The 27,077-nt window shown below is 40.7% G+C and overlaps 1 protein-coding gene across 2 annotated transcripts in view; it reads left to right on the top strand.

Annotated features, from left to right (window-relative positions):
• Positions 1-8,010: 8,010 nt before the first annotated feature.
• Positions 8,011-27,077, top strand: part of LOC142161227 (transmembrane protein 150A-like) — a 107,435-nt gene continuing 88,368 nt past the window's right edge. The window contains exon 1 of one of the 2 annotated variants that reach the window (XM_075216627.1): positions 8,011-8,563. In XM_075216627.1, the coding sequence (XP_075072728.1) occupies positions 8,484-8,563 (80 nt within the window). In that variant the 5' untranslated portion in view covers positions 8,011-8,483. Of the gene's footprint in view, positions 8,564-8,619; positions 8,685-27,077 lie in introns of those variants that run through there. The other variant, XM_075216628.1, reaches the window with a different exon arrangement.

Below are 27,077 nucleotides of genomic sequence, written 5' to 3'. Positions count from 1 at the left end.
AGCCACCAATCACATGAAGTAAAAACTGCTACAAGTAGGGAAAGAGACTCAAAAAAGCTCAATGTGTTTGAGAAATGACGACAGTGGTAAATATTTATTGTCGAAATCATAGACCCCCTCAGGTCTATACTCAACGCTGCTGCAAGACTCATCTTCCTCTGCTGCCGCTCTTCCTCTGCCTCCCCTCTCTGCCTTGTCTTACACTGGCTCGTCTTCACCTATATAATCATTTTCACCCTCACCTACAAGGCCCTCTCCCACTCCACTGTCCAATACATGTCCAACCTCCTATCCATTCACACTCCATCTTATCCCCTGTAATCAGCCAATGACTGTCGCCTCTCCTCCACTCTGATCACCTCATCCCACTCCAGAATCCAAGATTTCTCCTGGGCTGCCCCCCTCCACTGGAACGACCTCCCACACTCCATCCCACTGTCCCCTATTTTGTGCACCTTTAAACCGGTACTTAAAATCATCAGTTCTTGAAAGCCTATCAGCCATCCTCCTAAGCTTCTCTCCATGCTTGCTCTCCTCACCTCTCTTCCCCTGTCCTGCTACTCTCTCTTCTTGTGATTGATCCTCTCTGACCCCATTGTGCCTCCTATCTGTTTGCCCTCCTTTTAGGATGTAAGCTCTTCCCTTCTGTCTCTCTACCTATTTTTCTCCTCCAACTCCACTGTGCAAGTTATGTTTGGCGCTATTGAAGTACTGGTATTTTTGTTTATTCTTCTGTATGTTTCTACCCTGTAAGGTCCATTGTCTGTATTTTGTACGGCACTGCGGAAATCTTGTGGCAGCTTATAAAGATTAATGATATTATTAATAATAATAATAGTCTGGAAAGAATCAGAAATATTCTAGTTATTCTAGTTATTCCAAGTCAGACAGAGATTCAAAATAATCTTATTTACATACTAGGTCAGATCGTGACAGGAGACGAAGTAGTTCCCATTTCAGATCACGATTGAGGTCTAAGTCTGACAGAGGTCCAAAAAGTAGTTAATCATATTCCAGATCTGAACGTTCACATTATTACGAGTCTGAAAGAAGGTACCATAGACGTTCCCCTTACAGAACAAGATATTCTCGCTCATATGCAGACAGCAAGAGACAGTTCTGATTCAGAATATGATCATAGCAGAACTCATTCCAGATCAAGTCCATCAGCTTGCTCTCATTCCTCATCACACAGAGAAACAAGAACTTCTTCACATTCAAAATATGAGGTACCAAATTAGTATTCTTATGAATAGGATCAAAAGGGAAGGATGTCAAGCAGAGCTGAAAAAGATTTGAAGTCGTCTGAAAGAGAATGCGCTAAAAAAGGTTTTCCTCAAAAAGAAACTGATGTTAAACAAGGCTCTTCACACTCAGGAGTGGACAGTGTTATAAGTTCCAGTTTCAAAGAAAATTCCTTTCAAAATAGCAAATACCAAACCACCCGCTGCTTCATACTTATAGCTAAATTGTTGTTCTAATTCTTCAGAGTGCATACACACTGCTCAATTGGAACGACGTTGTTCCATCGTTAAACAAGATTTTTAGTTCAGTTCAAAAAAAATCTCGTTCAACGATACATTGGGCTTTTGAAGTAAAATCAATCCTCCTCATTGCAGGGTACACACTACAGTGATATCGGACCATTCAGTTGTTTATCAACTGATTGGCCCGAAAATCAGCTGACAACATTGTAGTGTGTACCCAGCCTTAGTCAGTATGTGTACACTAATCTAATATGGCCAGCAGGGAGCGCTGTGACTACACATAAGGATAACTCACATTACATTTCTCTCTGCTTTGCACTGCATCACTGGAAGGACAACAAGCATCATTTTCAGAAAGCCATCTTTCCACTTAAGGTGCTGTATGTGGAAGGGGACATATTTAATTAATAAAAACTCAACTGAATGTTGAGATGTCCTTTAAGATCAATATGTGGGATGTTCCATTCTTAATAACTCTGATGCTACAAATGAGAAAAGTGGTACTAAAGAACAATATTCCCATATATAAAACATAAGTGATTCTTCTGCTAACTCCCTTGTATCAATCATAATGTAAGACCCTATGTATATGTGTTTCTATATCTATCATAGAGGCAAGGCCGTTACTAAGGCTGTGCTAGAGAGGTGACCGCCCGGGCAGGGGGGCACAGTTTATGAATATTTTAGGCTAATTTGGTTAAAATTGATGGTTAGTGGGGTAGGAGTTTTCCTTCTTGCCCTGGGCGCTAAAATTTTAAGTTACAGCTCTGCACGGAGGTGCCACTACTTAGCTCAGATCAGTTGAAGAACAGATAAGAGAGCTAGTAGTTAAGGTATGTAGCGCACCAAGAGATTGAATTTCTTATTTTCGGTAAGATTACTAACTGTCCTAACTTACCCACTGACCCAGGATCCTGTAAAATATTATACTCCAAAGTGAGATCCAACATACAGGCAATAATTTTAGCCATCGGCAATAAGAAACAGTGGAACATACTATGAGTGAATGTTATTTTATTCTTCACTCCTCATTCTGTACTTTTAAGATCGATGTTTATATTGTGTAAGTGCTAGCAATTAATAGACTATTACTCAAAATCAAATTGCACTGCTACCTTAGTAATAAAATGAACTACAATAATAGATTATGTTTCCTCTCAATTAAAGTTGTTTATATAAATGGAGAAATTCTGTGAATTATGAGTGGATAAGACATAGCACAGTGGCCTAGTGGTTAGCACTTCTGCCTCACAGCACTGGGGTCATGAGTTCAATTCCCGACCATGGCCTTATCTGTGTGGCGTTTGTATGTTCTCCCTGTGTTTGCGTGGGTTTCCTCCGGGTGCTCCGGTTTCCTCCCACACTCCAAAAAAAACATACTGGTAGGTTAATTGGCTGCTATAAAAATTGACCCTAGTCTCTCCCTGTCTGTGTGTGTGTCTATAGTAGGGAATTTAGACTGTAAGCTCCAATGGGGCAGGGACTGATGTGAATGAGTTCTCTGTACAGCGCTGCGGAATTAGTGGCGCTATATAAATAAATGATGATGATGATGATATCTTTCAGGATAAGTAGACGCATAACAGAAATCCCTGATTTATATTGAGATATAATTAACAGGTTGTTTAATATCACCATAACAAAAACTGCTTATATTTTAGATAACAATTTATTATTAAAGGCATTTAGCATGAAAGGAAGTAAATATCAACACTCATTTTCCATTTTGTCTTTCACTGGCGCATCAGACAGTTTAATCAATTATTAGGTTTTGCTTAGAAAAATTGATGAGTACAACAATTTTTAACGGATAATTAATAAAAGTTCTGATTTTGATGTAGGGAATTTAATATTTCATTTCAAATGAATACACAAAATAACAAAATGTTAGTGCACTACATACATTTAGGCTGGGTACACACTACAGAATTTTCTAACCAATGTGTTATCTATAACGATTTTACTAACGACTGAAAATATAAAAGTCCTGATCAGCATGCAGATCCATGTGTACACACTATACTATGTTTTATAAGATTTACCCTCAGATCTGTGCTCTTCATCTGTCATAACCATCGGCTGAAAAGATTATGATTCTGCACACTCTATGGAGATCCTGGTTGTGAGTGCATACACACTGCAGGATTAGAAGGCCGTCGTTCCATAGGTGAACGAGATTTATAGTTCTGCTGAACAATCTAAACAAACGATGGTCGGTGCTTTGGAACGACTATCATTCATGTCTAAGTGTACACACTAATGGAATATCAGGCTGAATGGTCATTTATCAGGTGATTGGCCTGATAATTGGCTGAAAACACTGTAGTGTGTACCCAGCCTAACTCCTAGCTCTCTAATCTGTTCTTTAATTTGGATGCTAGTTAATGTGATTAGTGAAGGCCCCATGCTGTTAATCAATTCAGGTAAAGCCTAGGTACACATGACTGTGTTTTCAGCTGATTATCGGGCCAATCAGACGATAAGCGACCGGTTGGCTTGATATCACATGCAACGATGAATGATTATCGTTCCAAAGCCCATCGTATTGAACAAAATTTTTAAACTAAACTTAAAACCTCGTCCAACTATGGAATGATGCCGTTCCCATTCTGCAGTGTGTACGTACAGCAGTGTCCATAGATCTTTATGGAGTGTGCAGAATCCCACTCTTTTCAGCCAATGGTTATGACAGATGAAGAGCACAGAACTGAAGGTAAATCATGTAAAACGTGTAAAGTGTGTACACATGAATTGGCATGCTGATCGGGACTTTATTTTCTTCCTCTGTTGTTGGTAAAATCCTTAAATATCTTGCATCGTTAGAACTTTCTAGTAGTGTGTACCCAGCCTAAGTTATTGCAGTGGATGGTCTATAGACAATGGGGGGCTGTAGCTTTGGCAAGCCTAGGTGTCTATTTATTATATAGGGAAAAGCCTTAAACCAGGTGAAAATTGTTTAAGAAGCCCTCAATCTGGATAATAGCCTTCACTGGCGATCGTTGTTGCCAAGCCTATTCATCATGGACAGTGATGATACAAGTACCACTGCTGCCCTCCTATAGCTATCTCAGCAGTGCCAGTATAAAAGGAAAAACGCTGTACTAGTTAATTAGTTAAAGTAATTTTTCTTTTTCTGTTTTTCTAGGCTTCCAGTTCCAGAGCGCATGTCTATTGGTTTAATTGTCTACAAACATAACTGATTGTTGGAGCATGTGTCATTGTTTCAATGAATAATGTAGTTATTATTTTAACCGGTTAAGATATTATTATATGATTTTAACTAAAATGTTACTGTAAATGCACTTTTTTTCTTTTCTACACTACTATAAATGTTTACGTTGCCCTGCTCTTAGATAAGAGATCCTGTAACCTGAAGCAGGAAGCATTCAATATGTTATTACAGCAGTGATGGGCCCCAGACAGTCCTAGGGTCACATGGCCTTCCGAGCCTTCACCTGCAGGATAATGTGCGGCCCATTTGAAGGTTAAAGGGCCACCCAAGAGGTTTTGTTTTCGTTTCCAAAACATTGTATTGGCATATTAGGTCTAATTACAATTTATTGTGAGCATTAAATAGTGCATATTTTTTTTTTATAGCAAATTGATTAAACCAGTGTATGAACATTCAATATAGAGTGCAAGGACTTTCCACACAAATTAACAATAGAAATAATTACTGATATGTATACATCAAACAAGCAACCCACTTGACGAGCGAGGTCAGACCACAAAATAGTTCTCTTTTTTTGTCCTCAAGTCAGTGAATAAATCATCATCCTGTCACCCGGGCCGCAGAAGATTTATAAACAGTGCCCATAGGCGAAGTACCAGTGTAGTGCTGGCGAGATACAGTGGGGTACATATAATTAACATGTACCAAAAATAAAAATATTAACTTTATTCATTTAAATAAGTTTATGTTAAAAAAAAAAAAGTCATATATTATCTATGTTTAACACATTTTGCTCCTGTAAGGCTATTTTTTGCAAATAAAAACAATAATATATTTCTAATAATAGTAATATATAAAATAGTGTAAATCTACTTATAACAAAGTTAATGTAAACTGTTCTCTCTCGCTCTCTTCATCTCTCTCTCTCTCTCTCTCTCTCTGCTCTGATGTCTCCAGTGCAGCTATACAAGAGGTGCAGGGAGACCAGCCTATAATCTGGTAGGGGAGCATGGTGGCAGCTGAGGTACAGTTGCAGGGGGTGTCTGGCAAAAGGAAGGAGCAGGGGCAGATCTAGAAAACTGTTGTACCCCGGGCGATTTAGGGGGAGGGGGGGGGGGGGATTTAGGGGTGGGGGGGGGATTTAGGCCCCGCCCCCTTTCTGACACCTAAGGCTGCCGGCGGCTGCACACTATGTGCAGGTCTGCTTGGCAGTGACAGGCAGGGACAGTGTGCTGTTCGGCATCTCTGATTGTGTTTAAAACACATGGGATGTGCTGGAAAACAAGTCCGAGCCATGTATCTGCTGCTAAGGTCTTGGTGACATACCACAGGACACCTTCAGAGGTCTTGTGGAGTCCATGCCTCCATGGGTCAGAGCTGTTTTGGTGGCACAATGGGGACCTACACAATATTAGGCTGGTGGTTTTAATGTTTTGGATGATCGGTGTATAATTAGAAAGAGATATTCCAATAGCAATCACTCGCTGCATGTTACTCCTGTGAAGTGAGGAGAGTGTAGAACAGCCTATATCCATAGCACACACAGCCTATATCCGTAGCACACACAGCCTATATCCGTAGCACCGATAGCCTATATCCGTAGCACCGATAGCCTATATCCGTAGCACCGATAGCCTATATCCGTAGCACCGATAGCCTATATCCGTAGCACCGACAGCCTATATCCGTAACACAGACAGACTATATCCGTAGCACAGACAGACTATATCCGTAGCACAGACAGCCTATATCCGTAGCACAGACAGACTATATCCGTAGCACAGACAGCCTATATCCGTAGCACAGACAGCCTATATCCGTAGCACAGACAGCCTATATCCGTAACACAGACAGCCTATATCCGTAGCACACACAGCCTATATCTGTAGCACAGACAGACTATATCTGTAGCACACACAGCCTATATCTGTAGCACACACAGCCTATATCCGTAACACAGACAGACTATATCCGTAGCACACACAGCCTATATCCGTAGCACACACAGCCTATATCCGTAGCACACACAGCCTAGATCCGTAGCACAGACAGCCTATATCCGTAGCACTGATAGCCTATATCCGTAGCACAGACAGCCTATATCTGTAACACAGACAGCCTATATCTGTAGCACACACAGCCTATATCTGTAGCACACACAGCCTATATCTGTAGCACAGACAGCCTATATCTGTAGCACAGACAGCCTATATCTGTAGCACCGATAGCCTATATCTGTAGCACAGACAGACTATATCTGTAGCACACACAGCCTATATCTGTAGCACACACAGCCTATATCTGTAACACAGACAGACTATATCTGTAGCACACACAGCCTATATCTGTAGCACACACAGCCTAGATCTGTAGCACACACAGCCTATATCTGTAACACAGACAGCCTATATCTGTAGCACACACATAGCCTATATCTGTAGCACACACATAGCCTATATCTGTAGCACACACAGCCTATATCTGTAGCACACACAGCCTATATCTGTAGCACACACAGCCTATATCTGTAGCACACACAGCCTATATCTGTAGCACAGACAGCCTATATCTGTAACACAGACAGCCTATATCTGTAGCACAGACAGACTATATCCGTAGCACACACAGCCTATATCCGTAACACAGACAGACTATATCCGTAGCACACACAGCCTATATCCGTAGCACACACAGCCTAGATCCGTAGCACAGACAGCCTATATCCGTAGCACTGATAGCCTATATCTGTAACACAGACAGCCTATATCTGTAGCACCGATAGCCTATATCTGTAGCACAGACAGACTATATCTGTAGCACACACAGCCTATATCTGTAGCACACACAGCCTATATCTGTAACACAGACAGACTATATCTGTAGCACACACAGCCTATATCTGTAGCACACACAGCCTAGATCTGTAGCACACACAGCCTATATCTGTAACACAGACAGCCTATATCTGTAGCACACACATAGCCTATATCTGTAGCACACACAGCCTATATCTGTAGCACTGATAGCCTACATCTGTAGCACCGATAGCCTATATCTGTAGCACACACACAGTATATATCTGTAGCACACACAGCCTATATCTGTAGCACACACAGCCTATATCTGTAGCACTGATAGCCTACATCTGTAGCACACACATAGCCTATATCTGTAGCACACACAGCCTATATCTGTAGCACACACACAGTATATATCTGTAGCACACACATAGCCTATATCTGTAGCACTGACAGACATCTGTGCCCAGACTAGCCCCCGGGCGGGGCCTACAAGCTCACTCTCCTCTTTACTCTCCGAGGAGGGGTCAGGGCGGGATTTCACACACGAGTTAGATTTGGGATATTTTGTGAGGCTGTCTGCACTGAGTGATCGGGAGATCACCATCCGAGTCACATTCCCCGTGTGAAGCCCCATCCGGGCCGCTGGAAGCCCTGGCCCGGGTACGGGTCACCATCCCTCCTCGCTGTAGGTGCCCGGCACCTCGTCACACACTGCCTCCATTCCATAAAAAGGACCGTATATGACATAAAAACTAAACTTGCCCGCACCACGGGACCCGAGTCCCACCCCTTAGTGGTGAGCAGTAACCTGGGCTATGGGAGAGGAGCAGCTCAAACTTTTCTGGAGCTATTGGGAAAAACCTCCACCTGGACAACATACTGAAAGAGTCGAGGTTTGACCATCCGCTTGACTGTGTTCTTGGGCAAAACCCCCGGAATTACTTTAGCTGGGTGGCACAACCCTGGCATTCTCTCTGGGCACAGACAGTTGGGGGCACTGGCCTCTTAGTTCTCCTTTTCTGGATGCCTCTCTCCAAGATGCCTGGCTGGGTGATCCTGCCCATCACTCTCCCAGCCTTCACCATCACTGGGATGTGGATAGTGTAAGTTTATTGCACAGCTAAGTTTTCTGATTTTGGTTGGAGAAATAATGGGGGAGGAATAAGCCGGTGAATGGCCAGCTGAGGCAGGCTGATCAAAGCAGCCTTTGTATTTGTGAGCAAGGTAATGACATGTGTGCAACATCTTGGGGGGCGTATGGGGGCTGGTTCTTCTCATTAAATCCCCAGGGGATGCCATGTACACATCAATGTAAGAAGTCGTCGGCACTTTAATCATGTCACCTCTACAGTAGATAATGAGCATTGCAGCTGGTTGTAGATTGCAGGCCCTATAATGTGTTTAATAAGTGTTTGGTTTTAGTGTTGTAAAGGGTAATAAATGCAGTAACTGTTAATCTATACAGTCTACCGTGCTAACAACATACCATTGTTTATTACTGCATGAGCATTGGTTAGGGTTGGCTTCTGTAACCTAAATGAACATTTATTGAAGTACCTTTGTAACCTGTGTTATTTTGGATTTGTACATTAATAAGGTTTGTTTTTGTCATGTCTGATATAAAATACTGTGTTGGCATTAGGACTACTGGACATGTGTGTTTGCTATAGTTTTATATGGCAAACCTATTGACCTTTTTTATTTGTGGACCTTAAAGGGTGGGCAAACTACAAAGTGTAGTTGGTAAATAAACAGTAATCAACCCATCTGTCTAATATATAGATTTGCTGGTGACTATTGGAGTTAGTCTGGGTACACAACACAGGTTTTTCACCGGATTATTGTGCCAATCACATGATAAACGACCATTAGGTTTGATATTGCATTAGTGTGTGTGCTCCCACAATCATGTTTTATCGTCCCAAAACACATTGATTTTATAACCAAAATAAAAATCTATATAAACGATGAAATAATGTCTGGCAAATTCTGAAGTGTGTATGCACTCAGGTCCAGCAGTGTAGGCAGATCTTCATAGAGTTTACAGAGTCACGATCCTTTCAGACAATGGTTATGACCAATAAAGATCACAGATCTGATGGTAAATCTTGTAAAACATGTATTGGTGTGTACACCTGAATCCGCATGCTGATCCGGACTTTCAGTCATTGACTAAATCATTAATGATTGCATCTGGAGAAATTTTCTGTAGTGTGTACCCAGCCTTAATTAGGTCTCTATTATCCTAATAATGCTGTTGTTGCTATAACTTGCCCAGAACTGATATGGTTATTTTATGTATTTAATTTTGCCTAACCTAATTTTTCTTTCGGTGTTCTATGGCATTCATACATTGTATTGTACATTTTTCTACTGTCCCAACCCAGTACTGGCTGGCCACTGACTATTTCGATCTTGAAATTCTGCCTGTGTTATCTTTAAGGGTTTGCTCTAATGTAGTGTTGGCTAACCTGTGACACTCCAGGTGTTGTGAAAGTACAAGTCCCAGCATGCTTTGCCAATATATAGCAGTTTCTTGCTGGAAGGGTATGCTGGGACTTGTAGTTTCACAACACCTGGAGTGTCACAGGTTAGCCAACACTGCTCTAATGTAACTTGTTCCATACTGTTCTATAAGGTATAGACCAAAAGTTTGTCACTCAGTTGTACAATTTCATAAAGAGGAAATCAAGATTATTGTAGCTCATCTTCTCAGTCGTGAACTTTAGCATACTGGATATTTTTTCCCACAGATAATATGTTCATGCAAATTACAGTGGAAATATGCTTAAAGTATTTTCACATAGACGTCATTTAAATATATTTGGAGTATCTCACGTCAGCAATTTTCATTTAGCGATCCCCTGTCAATTGCTGCTGAAGATGATTTAGCACAGCAGGTAGCCCTCTAGAAAATGCTGCTCTATTGTAATCAATAGTGTTTGACAATTTCCTGCCACTCAAGCTTATCCACTCACGTCAGCTTGTAGCTGCTTTCATTTTATTACATGTGAAATCGCATGAAAACGCTCAGTTTTCACAACCTTGAAGATGGCAGTAAATTGCTAATCAGTTGCTCTTCTTAATGACCTCAAATTTCTTGTGTAAAATTGCAGTTGAAAAATCACACGTGACGCTACTCTTAAATCAAGTAATCAGTCGTTTTTTTAGGTGAGTTGAGACATTTTTCTGTTTGTAATTAATACTGTAACTGTCTGTAGTGTTCTGTAAATCAATTTAAATTAAACCAGAAAAATATGAGAACCAAAAAACTATACCAGTATAATTAACATCTGTATCAATGCTTGTCTGTGAGTCAAGCGGAGATTAACTTCTGCTATGAAATAAGATCCTTTCATTAATGATTGTGGTATAGCTAAAGCACCATTTTACAAAATCTGACCTGCGGTCCCACTTGACACCCCCCTCCCTCATTAATGTCTAGAAAACAAATGCCACATCTACTGAATTCCTGTGGCTGCCGAAAGCATCAGTGCTTCCTGACTTGTGACACTTCCATGCAAGCAGCGTACAGTCATGTCATTATTCTCTTTTCGTTTTACACCTCCTTCCTGGGTGAACTCTTCAGCTTCTCTGGCCTCAAGTACCACCTTTATGCTGATGACACTCAACTGTTCCTCACAACTCCTGATCTCTCTCTCCCTCCTCTAGGGTGTCTGCCTGCCTCTCTGCCATCTCCTCCTGGATGTCCTCTAGATTTCTTAAACTTAATATTGTTAAAACCGAACTCATTGTCTTTCGTCCATCTCGTACCTCCTTCCCCTTACGACCTCTCTATCGCTGTTGACAATTCCTCTATCTCTCCTTTTCCCCAACTTTGCTGCCTGGGTGTCATCCTAGACTCCTCTCTCTCCTTTGCCCCACACATTCACTCTCTTGTCAAATCCTGCCGCTTCTAGTTACGTAACATTTCATGCATTCGGCCCTTTCTCTTCCAGGATGCCACCAAATCTCTCATCCACTCTCTGATCATCTCCCGCTTGGGCTACCTTCTCCTTATTGGCCTCCCCAATTCTCATCTCACTACTCTTCGTTCTCTACTCAACGTGGCTACTAAACTTAACTTCCTTTCTCGCCGCTCCACTTCTGTCTCCCTCCTGTACCAAGCCCTACACTAGCTCCCCTTCGGAAGCCTTTTTAAGCTCCTCATCCTCGCATACAAGGCTCTCGTCAAATCCACTGCTCCATCTCCAACCTCATCTCTATTCACATTCCATTTCGTCCACTGTGATCGGCCAATGATCGTCGCCTCTCTTCCCCTCTGATTATCTCTTCTCATGCACGCATTCAAGACTTCTCCCACGATGCCCCCTCCATTGGAATCACTTGCTCCATCAGAGCATCCCCCAATCTGCAGTTTTGAACAGGCATTAAAACCCCACCTCTTCTTAAAAGCCCTTCAGTCATTCGCTTAACTACCCTCCTTGTCGGTTACCTCTCCCTCTCATCCCTTCTTCTCCCTTCCTCTCTCTTTCCGTGTGACTCTATCTCTGTATCACCCTTGTGTCTTGAGTTTCTCTGCCCCTCCCTTTAGATTGTAAGCTCCTTTGAGCAGGGCCCTCTCTCCTTCTGTTTCCACCATTTTTAACTTAGGTCTCCAGCTAATTAGCCCACCTCCTCCTTGGACCTTCTGCCCTCTGTCTCCTCTCGCTTTTCTCTGCACCTTGAAGTGGCTCTAAACCGGTCAGTTGCACCCACTCTCTTTGGCACAAGCTCGAAACCTGCGCCCATGTCCCTCACCCTCTCAGCCTTTCTCTGTGCTTTCAGCTTCCTGAGTTATAGTGCATATTGTTATCTTACCGTGCTGTTTTACCTTGTACTGTCCTATTATTTGTTTCTGTATGGCACTACAGACACTTTGTGGCACTCCAACCTATAAATAGAAATTAATAATAATTATTATTCAGTGCGCCTGATTTGTAGGATTTCGGTGCCTGTGTGTGTTGCACCACCACCTAAAACAGTGATGGCTAACCTGTGACACTCCAGGTGTTGTGAAACTACAAGCCCCAGCATGCTTTGCCAGCTATCAGCTAGTTATCTACTGGCAAACCATGCTGGGGCTTGTAGTTTTACAACACCTGGAGTGTCACAGGTTAGCCATCACTGACATAAAACGAACACTTCTGTTTACCACTCTAAAATGGCTGAGGATGGACCAGTTGGAAGCCACAATGTGATTGTGGCTTGTGATTGGTCCTCCTGCTCACAACCCCCTCCCTTTGCAGCATCACACAGTCCCAATCTTCAGTTTGGGCTTTGAGAAGAACCTGGAGTCCTGGGAATAACAGCTGCATGAAGGAGCTAGTTAGCTTCATGAGATAATGGAGCTTTAATAACTACCTACAAAACCAGATTTTGAATAATCTTTTTGTGCACAAAGCAGTTGTCGGCTCAGACTCTGGCAGGATTGGTAATACTGGACACAAGAAGTTTTATAAGCCCAGCATCTTGGCCAACCCCTAAGTACTAACAGCCTGAGGACTAATTTACCCAGGAGCTGGAAAAATGTAATTGTGAAAAGTGCAAATGTGTGTGAATGCGCTATTCAAGATGGGAACCATGGATCTACATGGTCCAGGTTCTTCAGTATCTTGCTCTGCCAGGATCTTAAAGAAATCCATGGGAAGCCTTAAGCTTTTTAACCTCAAAACACTTGTGTGTACTGTGCTCACTATCCTGTTCGCTTGTCTGAATATTTCTGTGAGAACAATTCAGTCAGGGGATAAATACACATATGATCCATTTGGGACCTCTTATAGCCTTGCTGTACTGGCTGTGGCTGGATATTGCAAATTAACTTAATATCCCCCATATGTTACCCCAAAATGTGTGCAGTGCTTGAGAATGACCTGTATACCCTATCACCAATTCTCCTGCTACCTTCATTGTAAAACTAACACATTCCATTCAGTTCCTTTTTTCATACCAACACTTCTAAATTTTTATGCCGCTACCTCTATGCTCATACCCATTACTGTGAAGGCTGATATGTGCATATGTGTACAGTCTTCTTTCAACAGTGCTAAATGTGATCTGGCTACCCGGGCCGGTTGCAGAATTCAGGAGAAGGTAGATGTTTGTTTTTTTGTTTTTTTTGGTTTGTTTTTTTACACCGTGCTGTGGAGTTTCCTATAAAAAATAAACAAAACACATTTTAAAAAGTGTCTTCTTTTAGAACCCATTGGAGGGTATTCAATTGACCGCAAGATTTTTTTTTAAGACCGCGTTAAATCATTTTAACGCTGTTTTTTTTTAATCATTTTTAAGTGGGTTAATTTTACCCGCTATTCAATTCTATTTTTAACGCTCCGTTTTTTTTCATCAAACAGTCCTCTCGCGCTCCAGTAGAAGGTCTATTGAAAATATAAGGTGTGCCAGATGCAGCCGCGTTAAAAGCTATTCAATTGTTTTTTAATGCGGTGCGTTAAACAGGCCAATATGCTCTTTTATCTTGCACCTCTCTGGGGCATGATCAAAATAAAAAACCTCTGACAACTATTTGAAATCATGTAATAATGAGGAAAAAAAAGATAAACTATGTTTATCAATAATGCCTAACATGTAAAGGTTTATTCTTCTTGTGAAAACATAATGAAAAAAAAACAAACAAATAAAATAAATCACTAATTAAATATATTTATGTATGTTTTTGGTACAAATGTTTGTACTAATATGTTTTGACATGGTATAGATGATTCTATAGTAAAAAAAATAGTTAAATAAAAAAATATGTTAAACTGTAATGTAGATATTATCAACTAGAATGGTTGTGTAATGAAATAAAATGTATGAAAATGTATTCCAATCCTTTTTTTTGTTTTATACATGGGCGCGTTAAAACTCCCCTAAAAACTCGCAAACACAATGATTAACGCATGGGGGGAGCGTTCCCTCTATTTCAATTGAATTGCACAAGTTTTCATGCTGCATTAACTAAAAACGATCGCTACAGCAGTTAAAAACCTGCTGGTGGTTTTTTTTTTGTTGTGTTTTTTTTTTTTTTTTTTTTAAAGCGGTGGGAAAAAAAAAAAATCCTACGGTCAATTGAATTCCCCCCCATTGAATTCTCTAGGGACCAGTTTTAGATGTGACATAGAGGTGTACAAGATGCCTTTAACATGCTATAAAAGAACCCAATATGAGATGTTCTGTCAAAGTCTAACTTGATCAGTTGCTGATCATGGTTTTTGTGTACAGAAATCCTTTGAAAGTATTAATATAACCATTGTAATGTCTCTTTAAAGCTTATCTTTCACAATGTTTTAGAACAATGCTTATATTTGTTGTACAGTGCAGCATATCAGTGAGCTGAAAAACTAGCAAAGATTGTGTACATTAATATACCAAATGCTGAAGTCCATTTCATGCTTTCTATGTGCGTAATCGGGGTTTATACTTTATTGTAAAACGTCCTAGTTTTCTCATGTGCTCACATTGCTCTACTCAATACAAATAGAAAAGGCTGAAAATAGGAACCCCAGACTGTACAGTAGTCATTCACCTAAAGATCTAGTAGATCTGTTCTGCTGCAGGCAGTACATAGTACAGTAACCATGCCCGTCTCCTCCCTGCAGGATCCAGCTACCGACAGATTGACATCCCACCCTCTATAAACATGAACCTAGCTTGGACTATATTTTCCAAGCTAGTTTGAGGAGTTGAGGATGTGACATACAAGTTTAACCTGAGCAGAATGTTATGGTGGCTCAGGTGTTTGAGAGCTATTACTTCACTATGTATTACTTACAGGCTGTATATTTTTTGCAGATAAATCTGTTTAATAATTCCAATTACAAGAGGATTAGATTATAGTTTCATGAGATACAACATACAAATATTGTAAGTTAATTTGTGTTCAATGCACTTTTTATATTGCTGTTTGAAAGTCCACAGGGTACAATATTAACGTGTTCTGTGTATACAGATTGACCTTTCCATACCAATGGGAATGTTAGAAAACGAAGTCCTTGGGATGATTATACAGTTTTGTTTTATTGTGAATGAATGCAGGCCTTAATACAAGTAAAATAAGCAATGTACAGTGTGCAGCTGTTTGCTTGGTTAAACATAAACAATGAGGGTGGTGGCTGTGATTACCTACAAGCTAAAACGAGCAAATTTGTAGCCATCATTGCTCAGCACCTAGTAATGTAATCTGCTGAGTGTCTGAAGCTGGCTGCATGTTAGTCATACTGCTTGACCCTTGGTCAGCGTGCTGGGATCACTGTCCATCGTGACCATACTTGTGGGTGGCCAAATTGGGTGAGATCTGAACTCGGTGATCTCCTCATGTGCACTCCTCACATCAAAATGTGAAAAATGAGGGCTTGCCTCTTTATTTTTATTTTTTTGTAAATTATTATTATTAATAATATTATTTTGACCTTTCTGAATAGTGTGGCCATGTATCTCGATTTGCTATAGTGGACAAAATGGACAAAGATATTTTTAGAATTCAAAAACACAATTACATTTCCAAGTACACTTGTAAGCACTTTTTTTTAAACATCTAATAAGTACAATCATATATTTTATTAACCATTTTATTTCTCTGGGCTGCAGAACAAGAGGAATGTCTTGCATTTTGGGAGTAAAATGTGGATGCAGTTACAGTGCTCTGTCCTTGCTGAAAACCAAGTATTGGGCTCCAGGGTTTTAAAAGCCTATATTTTTCCTATCAGAGACAATGACAGCTCCAAGTGATTCTTGAGCAGAGCACTGTCTTGGATTGCCAAAGTCCCTATGTACACTCCCTTTCTTATCTTGCTGGTATCAGTGGGTGTGATGACCAAATCCTTGACCTCCTACTTGGGGCACTTGGGAAGATTCTATCCATATTACCTAGAAAGTATGATATTCGTTGACCATCCCAACATTGAGATTCTATCTCTATGCCTGTACGATTACTTGCTGATATAGTTGAGTATGAAGCTTCACATGGGGTATTGCTAGAATGGCCACTGTTATACAACCCAGGGTCTGCTCCCTGAAAGTTAAGTTGTTTTTTTTTGTTTTTTTTTTAAAAAATATTGGTATTTACTAGAGCCTATGCAAACTGGAGGTGTTGCATTATTTGCTCTTGTATTCTCTTACCTCTCTGTCTGTATGTATTACCCAGTATTGTCTTAATGTTTGTTCCCAATTGTAAAGCTCTACGGAATTTGCTGGCGCTATATAAATAAATGTTGATGATGATGACAATATGTAAGGAAGGTTTCCACTGCAGTGGGAATATAGAGAGAGCCCCCCCTGCAAGTCCAGAGTGACCATAAAGTCCTAATTGTTCAGTAAGCTGAGTGTCAATGCAACATCCGACATCTTGGAAGATCTTTTTTCACCTACTGGTTGAGGAATTTCAAATCGATAGCAACCCTGAGTCCATTAAACTACTCTGAGGCCAGAAATACTGTTGGATAGCCCTCATATTCTCCAGAAAAATTGGGAAATATTTGAGAAAGCTGGTCAGCTAACAACAAAACTGCTGGCTTGATCTAGTTACGTGGGAGACAATGGGGCCAATTCTGCCACGAATAATGCAGCGTTAGCAGTATTACAGTTAATACATTAATTTTAACCTGGATTTCATCTCGCGGCTCAATTACCGTATTAAGGGTAATTATGCACAGTTTTACCGTAATAATGGTAACTCTGCGTTATTCGTGGCAGAATTGAATCGACCCCAATATGTCCTAAATCTTGGTCAATAGCCGTGAATCCTAGGTAATTCTATTCAATGCATAAAAAGTCTTCTTGCTCCTGGCCAGATATCTATGATATCAGAATACATATTATTTTACTAACTGTATCTTTCTGTTGGTCTTTATGTACTGTGATTATGGTCCTTTGCTGCCTTGAACCATACAAATATTGTACAACTTCAACAATATTTGCAGAAAGATATTTTTTCTTCTGCCAACTTCTTCCCTAGGCTATTCCCTTCTTTGTCGAACTGAAAGCTGCCTGCAATCTGTAACGTGCATAACTTATAAGTGAAAAAAAGATCTTAAACCTAATGCTTGAGCCATCTTATTATTCTTCTTGGTACACATGAAGCTAAAGATGACTCCTTTCAAATCTCTTTAATTAATGTGGCCAGATCTGCTCATGTATGGCCATCTATAATAAAACTACCGCAAATTTGCTGCCTATGTGCTGATGTGATCGAAATGCTTCTTGGTACACATGGGGAAAAATGTGCTGTAACTCATGGCAACCAAAGAAAGTTTTGCATTCATTAGAGAAATTCAGCCTAATATACTTATCATGTTAACCCTTCAATCAAGCTGGCATTTATCTGTGTCAACAAGTACAACTGTACCAGACTGCAGCTGCATCACAAGTGATGTTTTGCTTATAAGAAGAGTGTTCAACATAATGTGATTACTGTATAGTGGAGATTATTCCTGTGTGCTTGCAGTACTCTTGTATACTCAGGGTATGTACTCGTGGTCAGTATTATGCCACTGGTGAGTGTTCCCCTGCGGTTCTTTCAGTGGATCATGTCACATATGTTTACAATGTTTTCTCCAGACACAACCCTATAATTATATCAAATTATCATTTGACAAGCAGTGGCAGGACCTGTTCCTCCTACAGACTCGGCCAATTATATATCCATGTAATACATTACTGCTGACCTTAAGTTAGGTATACACTGAGTATTTTCCTATACGAGTAGCATTTAGTAGTGAAAGATTCCCAACAGAGAGATAAAAATATTATACTCTCCATGGGGGGAATTCAATTAGCCATGAGGATCCACGATGTGTCTCTAACAGTCTGCTGATAAATACAGGGGTAGATTCAATTGACCGCGTTACTCTCGAGAGTACCGTGGCCCGCACATTATCGTTAGTACTGTAGTTTCCAGGTTAAAATTACAGTATTAACAGTAATAGTACGTGGGCTGCGTTACTCTCGAGAGTAACACGGTCAATTGAATCTGCCCCATAGCGTCAGAGTTTTTGCTAAAATATCCGATTGTTTTTCCTCACGTCTCATAGAGATGCAAAGGAAAATGACCGTATTGACTGGCAATGTGCACCTTGCAGCCATGAATTACCCCATATGACTACTGTCATTTCTACAGCTATTTGCATATTCTCAATCATATATACATAGGTGTTACTGAAGATTTTTGCACTATGGGTAGTTTTTTTTTTTTAATTATGTCCCATCTCTGAAACTGTTTATTCTACCTCCTATTTTCACTATACCAAGGCTCTCACCATTCATTGTCACCCAAGACTCCCAACAACAGTGATATAGTATAATACATGTACTATATATATGCATGGGTGTATATATGTATATATGTGTGTTCTAATCCAGTCCCAAGAGACTGGGCCACTGAGCGTTGGGTTCAAACCAGAAGCAGCTTGTTTTATTTTGAACTAAACAAAACCATTATCTTCACACAGAAGGTCAGTTTCAGAGATGATGGTTGAGCACGATACGAAGTCAAACAAAAGAAGAAAATAACTTCCCTGTATGTGGTTTACATTTAATTCCAGGTAGTCTCTGTCATGAACTGGTACAGCTTGCAGATGTCCGGTAAAGTACCAGTTCAGGACAGATTTTCACACTGCACCATCCAGACATGACCTCTGCCTTTTGCCATAAAATGGGTGAAGAAGCTGCGGATGTTACACCTAAAAGCAGGAGTGGGAACCACCTGCCAAACCTTCTAATCATTCTTGGGGGCATATTCAATTAGCTTTCCAGTTCGCGGTAATGCGCGTTACCGCGAAACCTGCACAGTATTTCCGGTAATACGGTACCGCAATAACGCAGATTTTCGTACGCAACCCTATGGGCTGCGAACGAAAATCCACGCTATTGCGGTACCGCGGATTGACTTCGCGGCCCGTTCCCGCGAACCGGAAAGCTAATTGAATATGCCCCTTAGACAAACAAAACTGCAATATTCCCATTGTATAGCTAACACCTCTGGATCTTTTACCTCCTCCCAGACTTTGTATGTTCGTACAATGAAAAAATAAAGCAAGAATTCAGATGACTGACACTTTCAAAACTGTTCAGAGAAATATTCAGCTAATTCCATATTTGCACGTGGAATTTCATGTATTTCGCTGAATTTAGCCTTAAGTCTTTCCACCTTTATCTTAACCAGACCGCACATCCGCATGAATTGACCACCTAAGTTCCAGCTCTATTTATACAGTATAAATTCTGTGAAATGTAAAAATACAGTTTGTAAATGACCATTCCGTGGAATGGGGAAGCGAAACTGAAGCCTGAAGATTACATCACTAAGTCGGCCTGTTCTGTGTGAGGTTTTACATTTGGTTTTGCTCATCTCCTTTTTCTCATATTCTCTTCAAATATTTGATATCGGTGTTAAATCTGGGGATTGTCTTAAATGCCAGAAGCTTGAATATCTGATATAAAAGGCATGCATATAATTATATGGAAGTACATAGTGGCAAATAACACAAAGGATGTTGTGTACTCTGATATATGATGTGCATGAGACTGATCATATGAAACTCTCCTATTACATGTGTGCTGAGTGGGCAGCACAGCTCTCAGAGGGTGTCGGCGTGGGCAGAGTCTCATGCTCTTTGTGGGTGGTGTTTTATTCAGCATTGGTAAAGAAAGGGGCGTGACAGCACAACTGGAGGGCGTATTAGCAGTGTTACCTGCCCTGTACTAGCTTGCTGGGTAATTAGTCTGAAGCTCCATCAGGCTGCAGAGTATGAGAGACCAAGGTGATTCAGTGATGGTACAGATCAGACCCCCCTGCGGCTCTCACACCTCAGGACACTATTGTGCATAGTGGTTAATCCTGTGTACTGATTTCACTGTATTCTTCTTAGAGCAGCCTGCCTGTACCTATACGACTGTATATGTCATAGAACACCAGTATACAGTATAATCCCCCAATATATATTGGTCATATTACAGCACCAATAGAAACATCAGAATATTGCATACTTGCCAACTCTGCAGGTCACAGAATTCCACGGTGACTTCTTATATTCTTATTTTACAGTACTTTTTTTCCTTATCATAAACAAGTTTCAGTGCTAAGCACAGCAAGTTGCTAGTATGAGAACTGTTATGCAGGTATGTTTTACTGACCGTTATGCATCATATATAGAACACGTTAAAATCTCTTCCCAATTAGAGGTGTCAACTTACTAGTCACCAAATATAAGAACTTGTTCAACTGCTATTCTAATAGTTTCTCCCACGCACCTCATGTTTGTGGCTAAAGTTTCTTTTTTTTACATCCATAATTCCAGTAAGAAGAGGTGGAGTAATTGCATCCACATCTGCTTGTTATAATTCTGGGCATTTTGGAAAAATCTATGTTGTTAAATGTCAGCACACCCATCCCAGCAGCACTTTGAATTGCAATATTTGTCCAGATTTGCTGTGTGTTGCAATATCACTCGTATGCACATTGTTCAAGGACTAAAATCCAAATTTGTTAACTTGTTTGTGTAAGGAGATTGACTGTTTGAGAAGTAATGATAAACTAGTAGAATAGCTACACAAACCTTGCACCTTGTCACTACATTTGCTAATGGTACAACATTGTAAGCAATACTTTCAAATCCTATAAAAATGTTTCAGTTCACCAAAAAATGTTGGCACAACAAAAGCATATCATCGTTGTGGTGTCTGCTTTTCATGTTTCAACAGGAGTCTGTATTCTAGGTCTGCAACTCAGGATCTTTTTACATGTATTTTGTGTAAATTAACCAGCCGTGAACATACATATCCGTGTATAAAGACTTCTACATGCAGCTGTTTAATTAGAGACTTGAAAGCATGTCCTTGTGAAAGGAATTGCCTACAGGCTCTACTGTCTGATGTCTGAGCAGAAAATATCATCTCTTGCAGGATTTCGGCTAATTGCACTGCAATAAAGTGATCTCCTGCAATTTTCACCACTAATGACTGAAAATTTCCGAAATTGCTTTATTCCTTATCGAAAACTGTGTATGTGTGTGATTATTGTATATTATTTACACTGATCAGCTACCATATTAAGACCTCTGACAAGTGAAGTCACGGAGGTGGGGGGTTATAAGGGCCAAATTATTATGGCTAGACGACTGGGTCAGAGCATCTCCAAAATGACAGGTCTTGTGAGGTTCCTGGTATGCAGTGGTTAGTACCTATAAAAAGTGGTCCAAGGAAGGACAATCGATGACTTGGTGACAGGGTCATGGGTGCCCAAGGCTCATTGATGCGCATGGAGAGTGAAAGGCTAGCTCGTCTGGTCCAATCCCGCAGCAGAGCCGCTATAGCACAAATTGCTGAAAAAGTTCATGCTGGCTATGATGGAAAGATGAATTGCAGCTGGCTGCGTAGCTGCAAACTGGTCAGAGTGCTCATGCTGACCCCTGTCCACCACTGTAATCGTCTACAGACCTGGACCATGGAGCAATGGAAGAAGATGGCCTGATCTAATTTTTTTTTTTTCTTTTCTTTTTTTTAACATCATGTGGACGGCCGGGTGCGTGTGTGCATCATTTACCTGGGAAAGAGATGGCATCAGGATGTACGAAGGTAAAAAAGCAAGCCGACAGAGGCAGTGCGATGCTCTGGGCAATGTTCTGGGAAACCTTGGGTACTGGCATTCATGTGGATGTTTCTTTGACATGTACCACCTACCTAAACATTGTTGCAGACCAAGTAGACCCCTTCATGGCAACCGTATACCCTGATGGAAGGGGCCTCGGTCAGCTGGATAATGCGCCCTGCCCCACTACAAAAATTGCTCAGGAATGGTTTGAGGAACATGATGTAGAGTTCAAGGTGTTGACTTCACCCTCAAATTCCCCAGATCTCAATCCGATTCTGCATCTGTGGGATGTGCTGGAAAGAAAAGACTGAGCCATGGAAGCCCTTGCAACAGGACTGAAAGGATCTGCTGCAAACACCTCAGTGCCAGATACCACAGGACACCTTCAGAGGTCTTGTGGAGTCCCATGCCTCAACGGGTCAGAGCTGTTTTGGCGGCACGAGGGGGACCTACATAATATTAGGCCTGTGGTTTTAATGTAAATACTCCCATTTTAAAAAAACAGAATTCTGACCCTGACGCTCTCATAAATTACCGCCCCATCTCCCAGCTCCCATGCCCCTCCAAGCTTCTCGAGAGAATTGCCTACACACGCCTCACACACTTTCTTACAGCAAACAACTTATTGGATCCTCTTCAGTCAGGCTTTCGCTCTCAACACTCCACAGAGACTGCGCTGACCAAAGTTGTCAATGATTTGATCACTGCAAAAAATAATAACCAATACTCTCTTCTAATTCTCCTGGATCTCTCTGCTGCATTTGACACTGTTGACCACTCTCCTCATACAAACGCTGCAATCCCTAGGTCTTGAAGGCACTGTCCTATCCTGGTTCTCATCCTACCTATCTTATTGCTCTTTCAGTGTTAATTTCTCTGGATCCACCTCTGCTCCGCTTCCTTTATCAGTTGGAGTACCGCAAGGCTCAGTCCTAGGTCCTCTGCTATTCTCTATCTACACCACTTCTCTTGGAAAGCTAATAAGCTCCTTTGGATTTCAGTATCATCTCTATGCGGATGATACACAAATTTATCTATCCTCTCCTGATCTTTCACCATCTGTGTTGTCTCGCGTTACTGACTGTCTTTCTGCCATTTCATCTTGGATGTCTTCTCGCCAACTCAAACTCAATCTTTCGAAAACTGAATTAATAATATTCCCACCCAAGAACAGAAGCTTCCTGCCTGACATTTCTATTTCTGTCAATAACATGACCATAAATCCCACCCCGCAAGCTCGTTGCCTAGGTGTAATCCTTGATTCACAACTGTTGTTTATTCCCCACATCAACTCTATATCTAAATCATGTTACATACACCTAAAGAACATTTCCAGAATACGCACATATCTGACACAAGACGCCGCAAAAACATTAATTCATGCACTCATCATCTCCCGCATCAACTATTGCAATGCCCTCCTTACTGGTCTTCCCAAAGTCAGACTTGAACCCCTACAATCTATTTTGCACGCAGCGGCTAGACTGATTTTCCTTACAAACCGTTATTCCTCTGCTGAGCCACTCTGTCAGTCTCTACATTGGCTGCCTGTATTTCAACGAATCCAATATAAAATTCTTTTACTAACATACAAGGCCATCAACAAAATTGCACCGACATACATTTCCTCACTTGTCTCGAAATATCTCCCTACTCGACACCTCCGTTCTGCACAAGATCTACGTCTCTCCTCCACTCTCATCACATCCTCCCATTCTCGGTTACAGGATTTTTTCCGGACTTCACCTACTTTCTGGAATTCCCTCCCTCGCACAGTAAGACTTTCCTCTAGTCTTCAAACGTTCACTGAAAACCCACCTCTTCAGACAAGGTTATGATATTCCTCAACCATCATCTTAATTTCCCTAGATTACCCTATTGCCATCCTCTACACTGCTAATGCAAGACAACAACCCTCTGACCAACACTGCAACACACACAGCCCACTCAGTACTTTTACCTTTGCAGTCTGGCTGTTCCATTGTGCAATATGATGTAGCACATGCCCGTGTGTTTTATAACTCCCATTGTCCTATAGATTGTAAGCTTTCGAGCAGGGTTCTCTTACCTCTCTGTCTGTATGTATTACCCAGTATTGTCTTATTAATGTTTGTTCCCAATTGTAAAGTGCTACGGAATTTGCTGGCGCTATATAAATAAATGTTGATGATGATGATGATGGCTGTCCTTGCTTTCTTGATTTTTGAAAACCTTGATTGATCAAGAATTTCTTTTAAACAGGCATTCTCATCTTATGTCACGGAATACTTGGGGATGATTTGGTTCTTAAGGTTCTGAAATTATATTTTACTCTTTAGGCATTCTATTTGTAATGTGTCTTGCTTGAGTCAGCATGTGACTTGAATGTATGTACTTGCTTTTTACACATTTATGTTTTTTAAGCTGCTTTTCTTGTTTGCATTTAAATATTTTACCTTCTACTAGTTTCATTGCAGCAGACATTCTTCTGCAATCACCCCACTGTCATTTAGACTTCCTAATTTCTGGAGACATTGCCAAATGGCTTTAGAACTTTAAATCGGAAGGTTTTTAACGTATGGAGTCATTGGGCGAGATTCAGTTGCTGGCAGTGGGGTGCACAGACATCACCGCAACGTCCACTGCACATATTGCCAGCCATTATGGTAGGAATCTCCGCTCAGTTTTCTGCGCACCTCTATGGGGTGCGGGAAATAAGGAGCGGAGATTCCTGCCATAACTTTGGCGCGATGTGTGTACATGGACGTTCCGGAGATACTTCACGCCAGTTCTCCCACATTGAGCAAAATGCTGTACTCCCACCTAGTAAAAGATTGTATCTTTCCCAGTGCTGTAACTGTTCTGTAATAAAGAACCAGCTAATCAATTTAGTTGATTTAATTCTTCTGATTGCAGCTTGTGATTGGTTCTCCCACTCTCCACCCTGACCACCCCCCTTTTTTTTTAATTCACTCTTTCAAATAACTAGCTTCTTTATACCCTTTCAGTGTGTCTTCCATGTCTCATCCTCCTCATACTGACAACTATACAGTTAAAGGGACACTATCAACAAGTGTGTAATGTATAATGATCTACTTTGTGTAGCCTTTTGGCCGATTTGTGTAAAGTTTAACTACAGCAGACTCCTTGAGTAAAAACCTCAGAGATCACCAAGTGAGTCCTGACTACTGTGTAAGTCTCTTGTAGAGATACAGTCGATCTTTAATACACAGGGAATCCAACTCTATAATAATTACCTTGCTGTTCTGCGTCTGTAACATTGATTAATGGACATGAATCCTATTTTGTGTTCTGTATGTTGAAAATATAAGGTACAGTGTTCTCTCCAGAAAACTTTGCCAGCTGAGTGGCATTAAGAAGTAGCTGGGTGGGGTCAGTGTAATATTTTACAATAATATTGAAAAGTTATGGAGGTTATTGCCCACACCTACCAGGACTGGTGGTCAGTGGTCTAACACACACTGCTGGCTATAGTGCTCACATTGTGCCTGTTCTAATAGGAGAAACAATGGTTTGTTCTATTCTAATAGGACTCTGTTGGACTCCAAGAGCCGGGTAGCCCTATCAACAGACAATTTATCAACTAATCTTAAATTTTAGTGTTTGTTATATTTGTATCCTTTAATCTGACGACCTTTTCAAATTCACTTGATCAAGTCTGCAGGGTAATTGAGTAAACCATCAGGTTTATTGGGAACTGCTTTAAGCTGGGTACACACTACACTGTTTTCGTCCAATAATCGGCTCAAACAGCCGACATACGACCGCTCGTTCAAAAGTCGGGTCAGTGTGTGCAGTGACACGATGGTCGAAAGTCTGCCCAAATGGACGATTATCGCCTCATTTGGTTGGTCGTACCATTTAATATTTTCGTTCCAATCTCGTTTCTGCTGTGTAGTGTTTATAAACTTCCGACCGATCCACAACAGTGAGTACAAAATTACAGTCATTGCTCACGACAACATGGCTGTAAAAAGTCGCTAAAGGGATGTCCGCTCTTCCCTTTATCGTCCTAAACAAGGCTAGTGTGTATGCAGTCCATGGACCGAGCGATCGGAACATCGATCGCATGTAAAATCGCTCGGCATAAAAAGTTGGTCGAAATTTCTGTAGTGTGTACCCAGCTTTAGTAAGTGCTTTTATAGTCACTACCGTGCAACAAAACAAATAGTACTTACAAATAATTTTCTGTAAATCGGCCTACTATGGCTTGTTTTTCTACAAATTTGTTAAGTATTTTCGGGTTGATGTTAACAGGTAAAGTGTTGTGTGTTTTTTTTTTGTTTTGTTTTTCTTTGTTCTGTGCTGGAAATGGAATATTATGATAGTTACATGAGTACAAATTATTTGAAATACTGAGAAAATAAATGTTCTGTTTAAGATCATCATCCAGGTGGATTCCTTATACATGTTAGCAGCACTATTCTGAGATGGGTCTTATAAAAAGCAGTAATTTGTGGAGCAGTAATTTTCCTTTTGACAGTGTTTAAACAGCCTTTTTTGGTAATAAACTAAACTAGCTGTCATGATAGGCTGTGCTCCTGTTCTTATCACATGGGAATCTCTTTGGAGTTATTTAAGATTCGGTACAAAAGATGGATTGTCTATTTTGTTTGCTTCATTCCTCTCTTGCTTTCATTGGACTGGTATATAGGAAGGGGCCAGAATAAGGGAGAAGGAAAGTCATGTGTTATCCACTCCTCAGATGCTGTAGGCAGTAGAAACCCTGATGACGCTCTCCTCTAATAATTACTAGTTGCAAGTGAAAGACTGAATAAGTAGTACAATTGGGGGCAGAGTCATGCAGATTGTAACAGAGAAGACAATGTCTGACTTTTTATACCCTCTGAAAGATGCCTGTAGCCTCTTCCTTCAGTTTTTAGTTAATGCCTTCGCACTCAATAAAAGTATAAATGTTCTCGCAAGCACGGTTTCTATCTCTGGAATTTATTTTATGACGAATGAAGAAAAGGCTTCAAAGAGTCTCATTTTAAGGGAAAGATGAGAATATATATATATATATATTATTGTGT

Source organism: Mixophyes fleayi, chromosome 6, assembly GCF_038048845.1.
Source record: "Mixophyes fleayi isolate aMixFle1 chromosome 6, aMixFle1.hap1, whole genome shotgun sequence".
Classification (NCBI taxonomy): domain Eukaryota; kingdom Metazoa; phylum Chordata; class Amphibia; order Anura; family Limnodynastidae; genus Mixophyes; species Mixophyes fleayi.
Note: the sequence above shows the minus strand (reverse complement) of the source record. Positions and strands in the feature narration are given on the sequence as shown.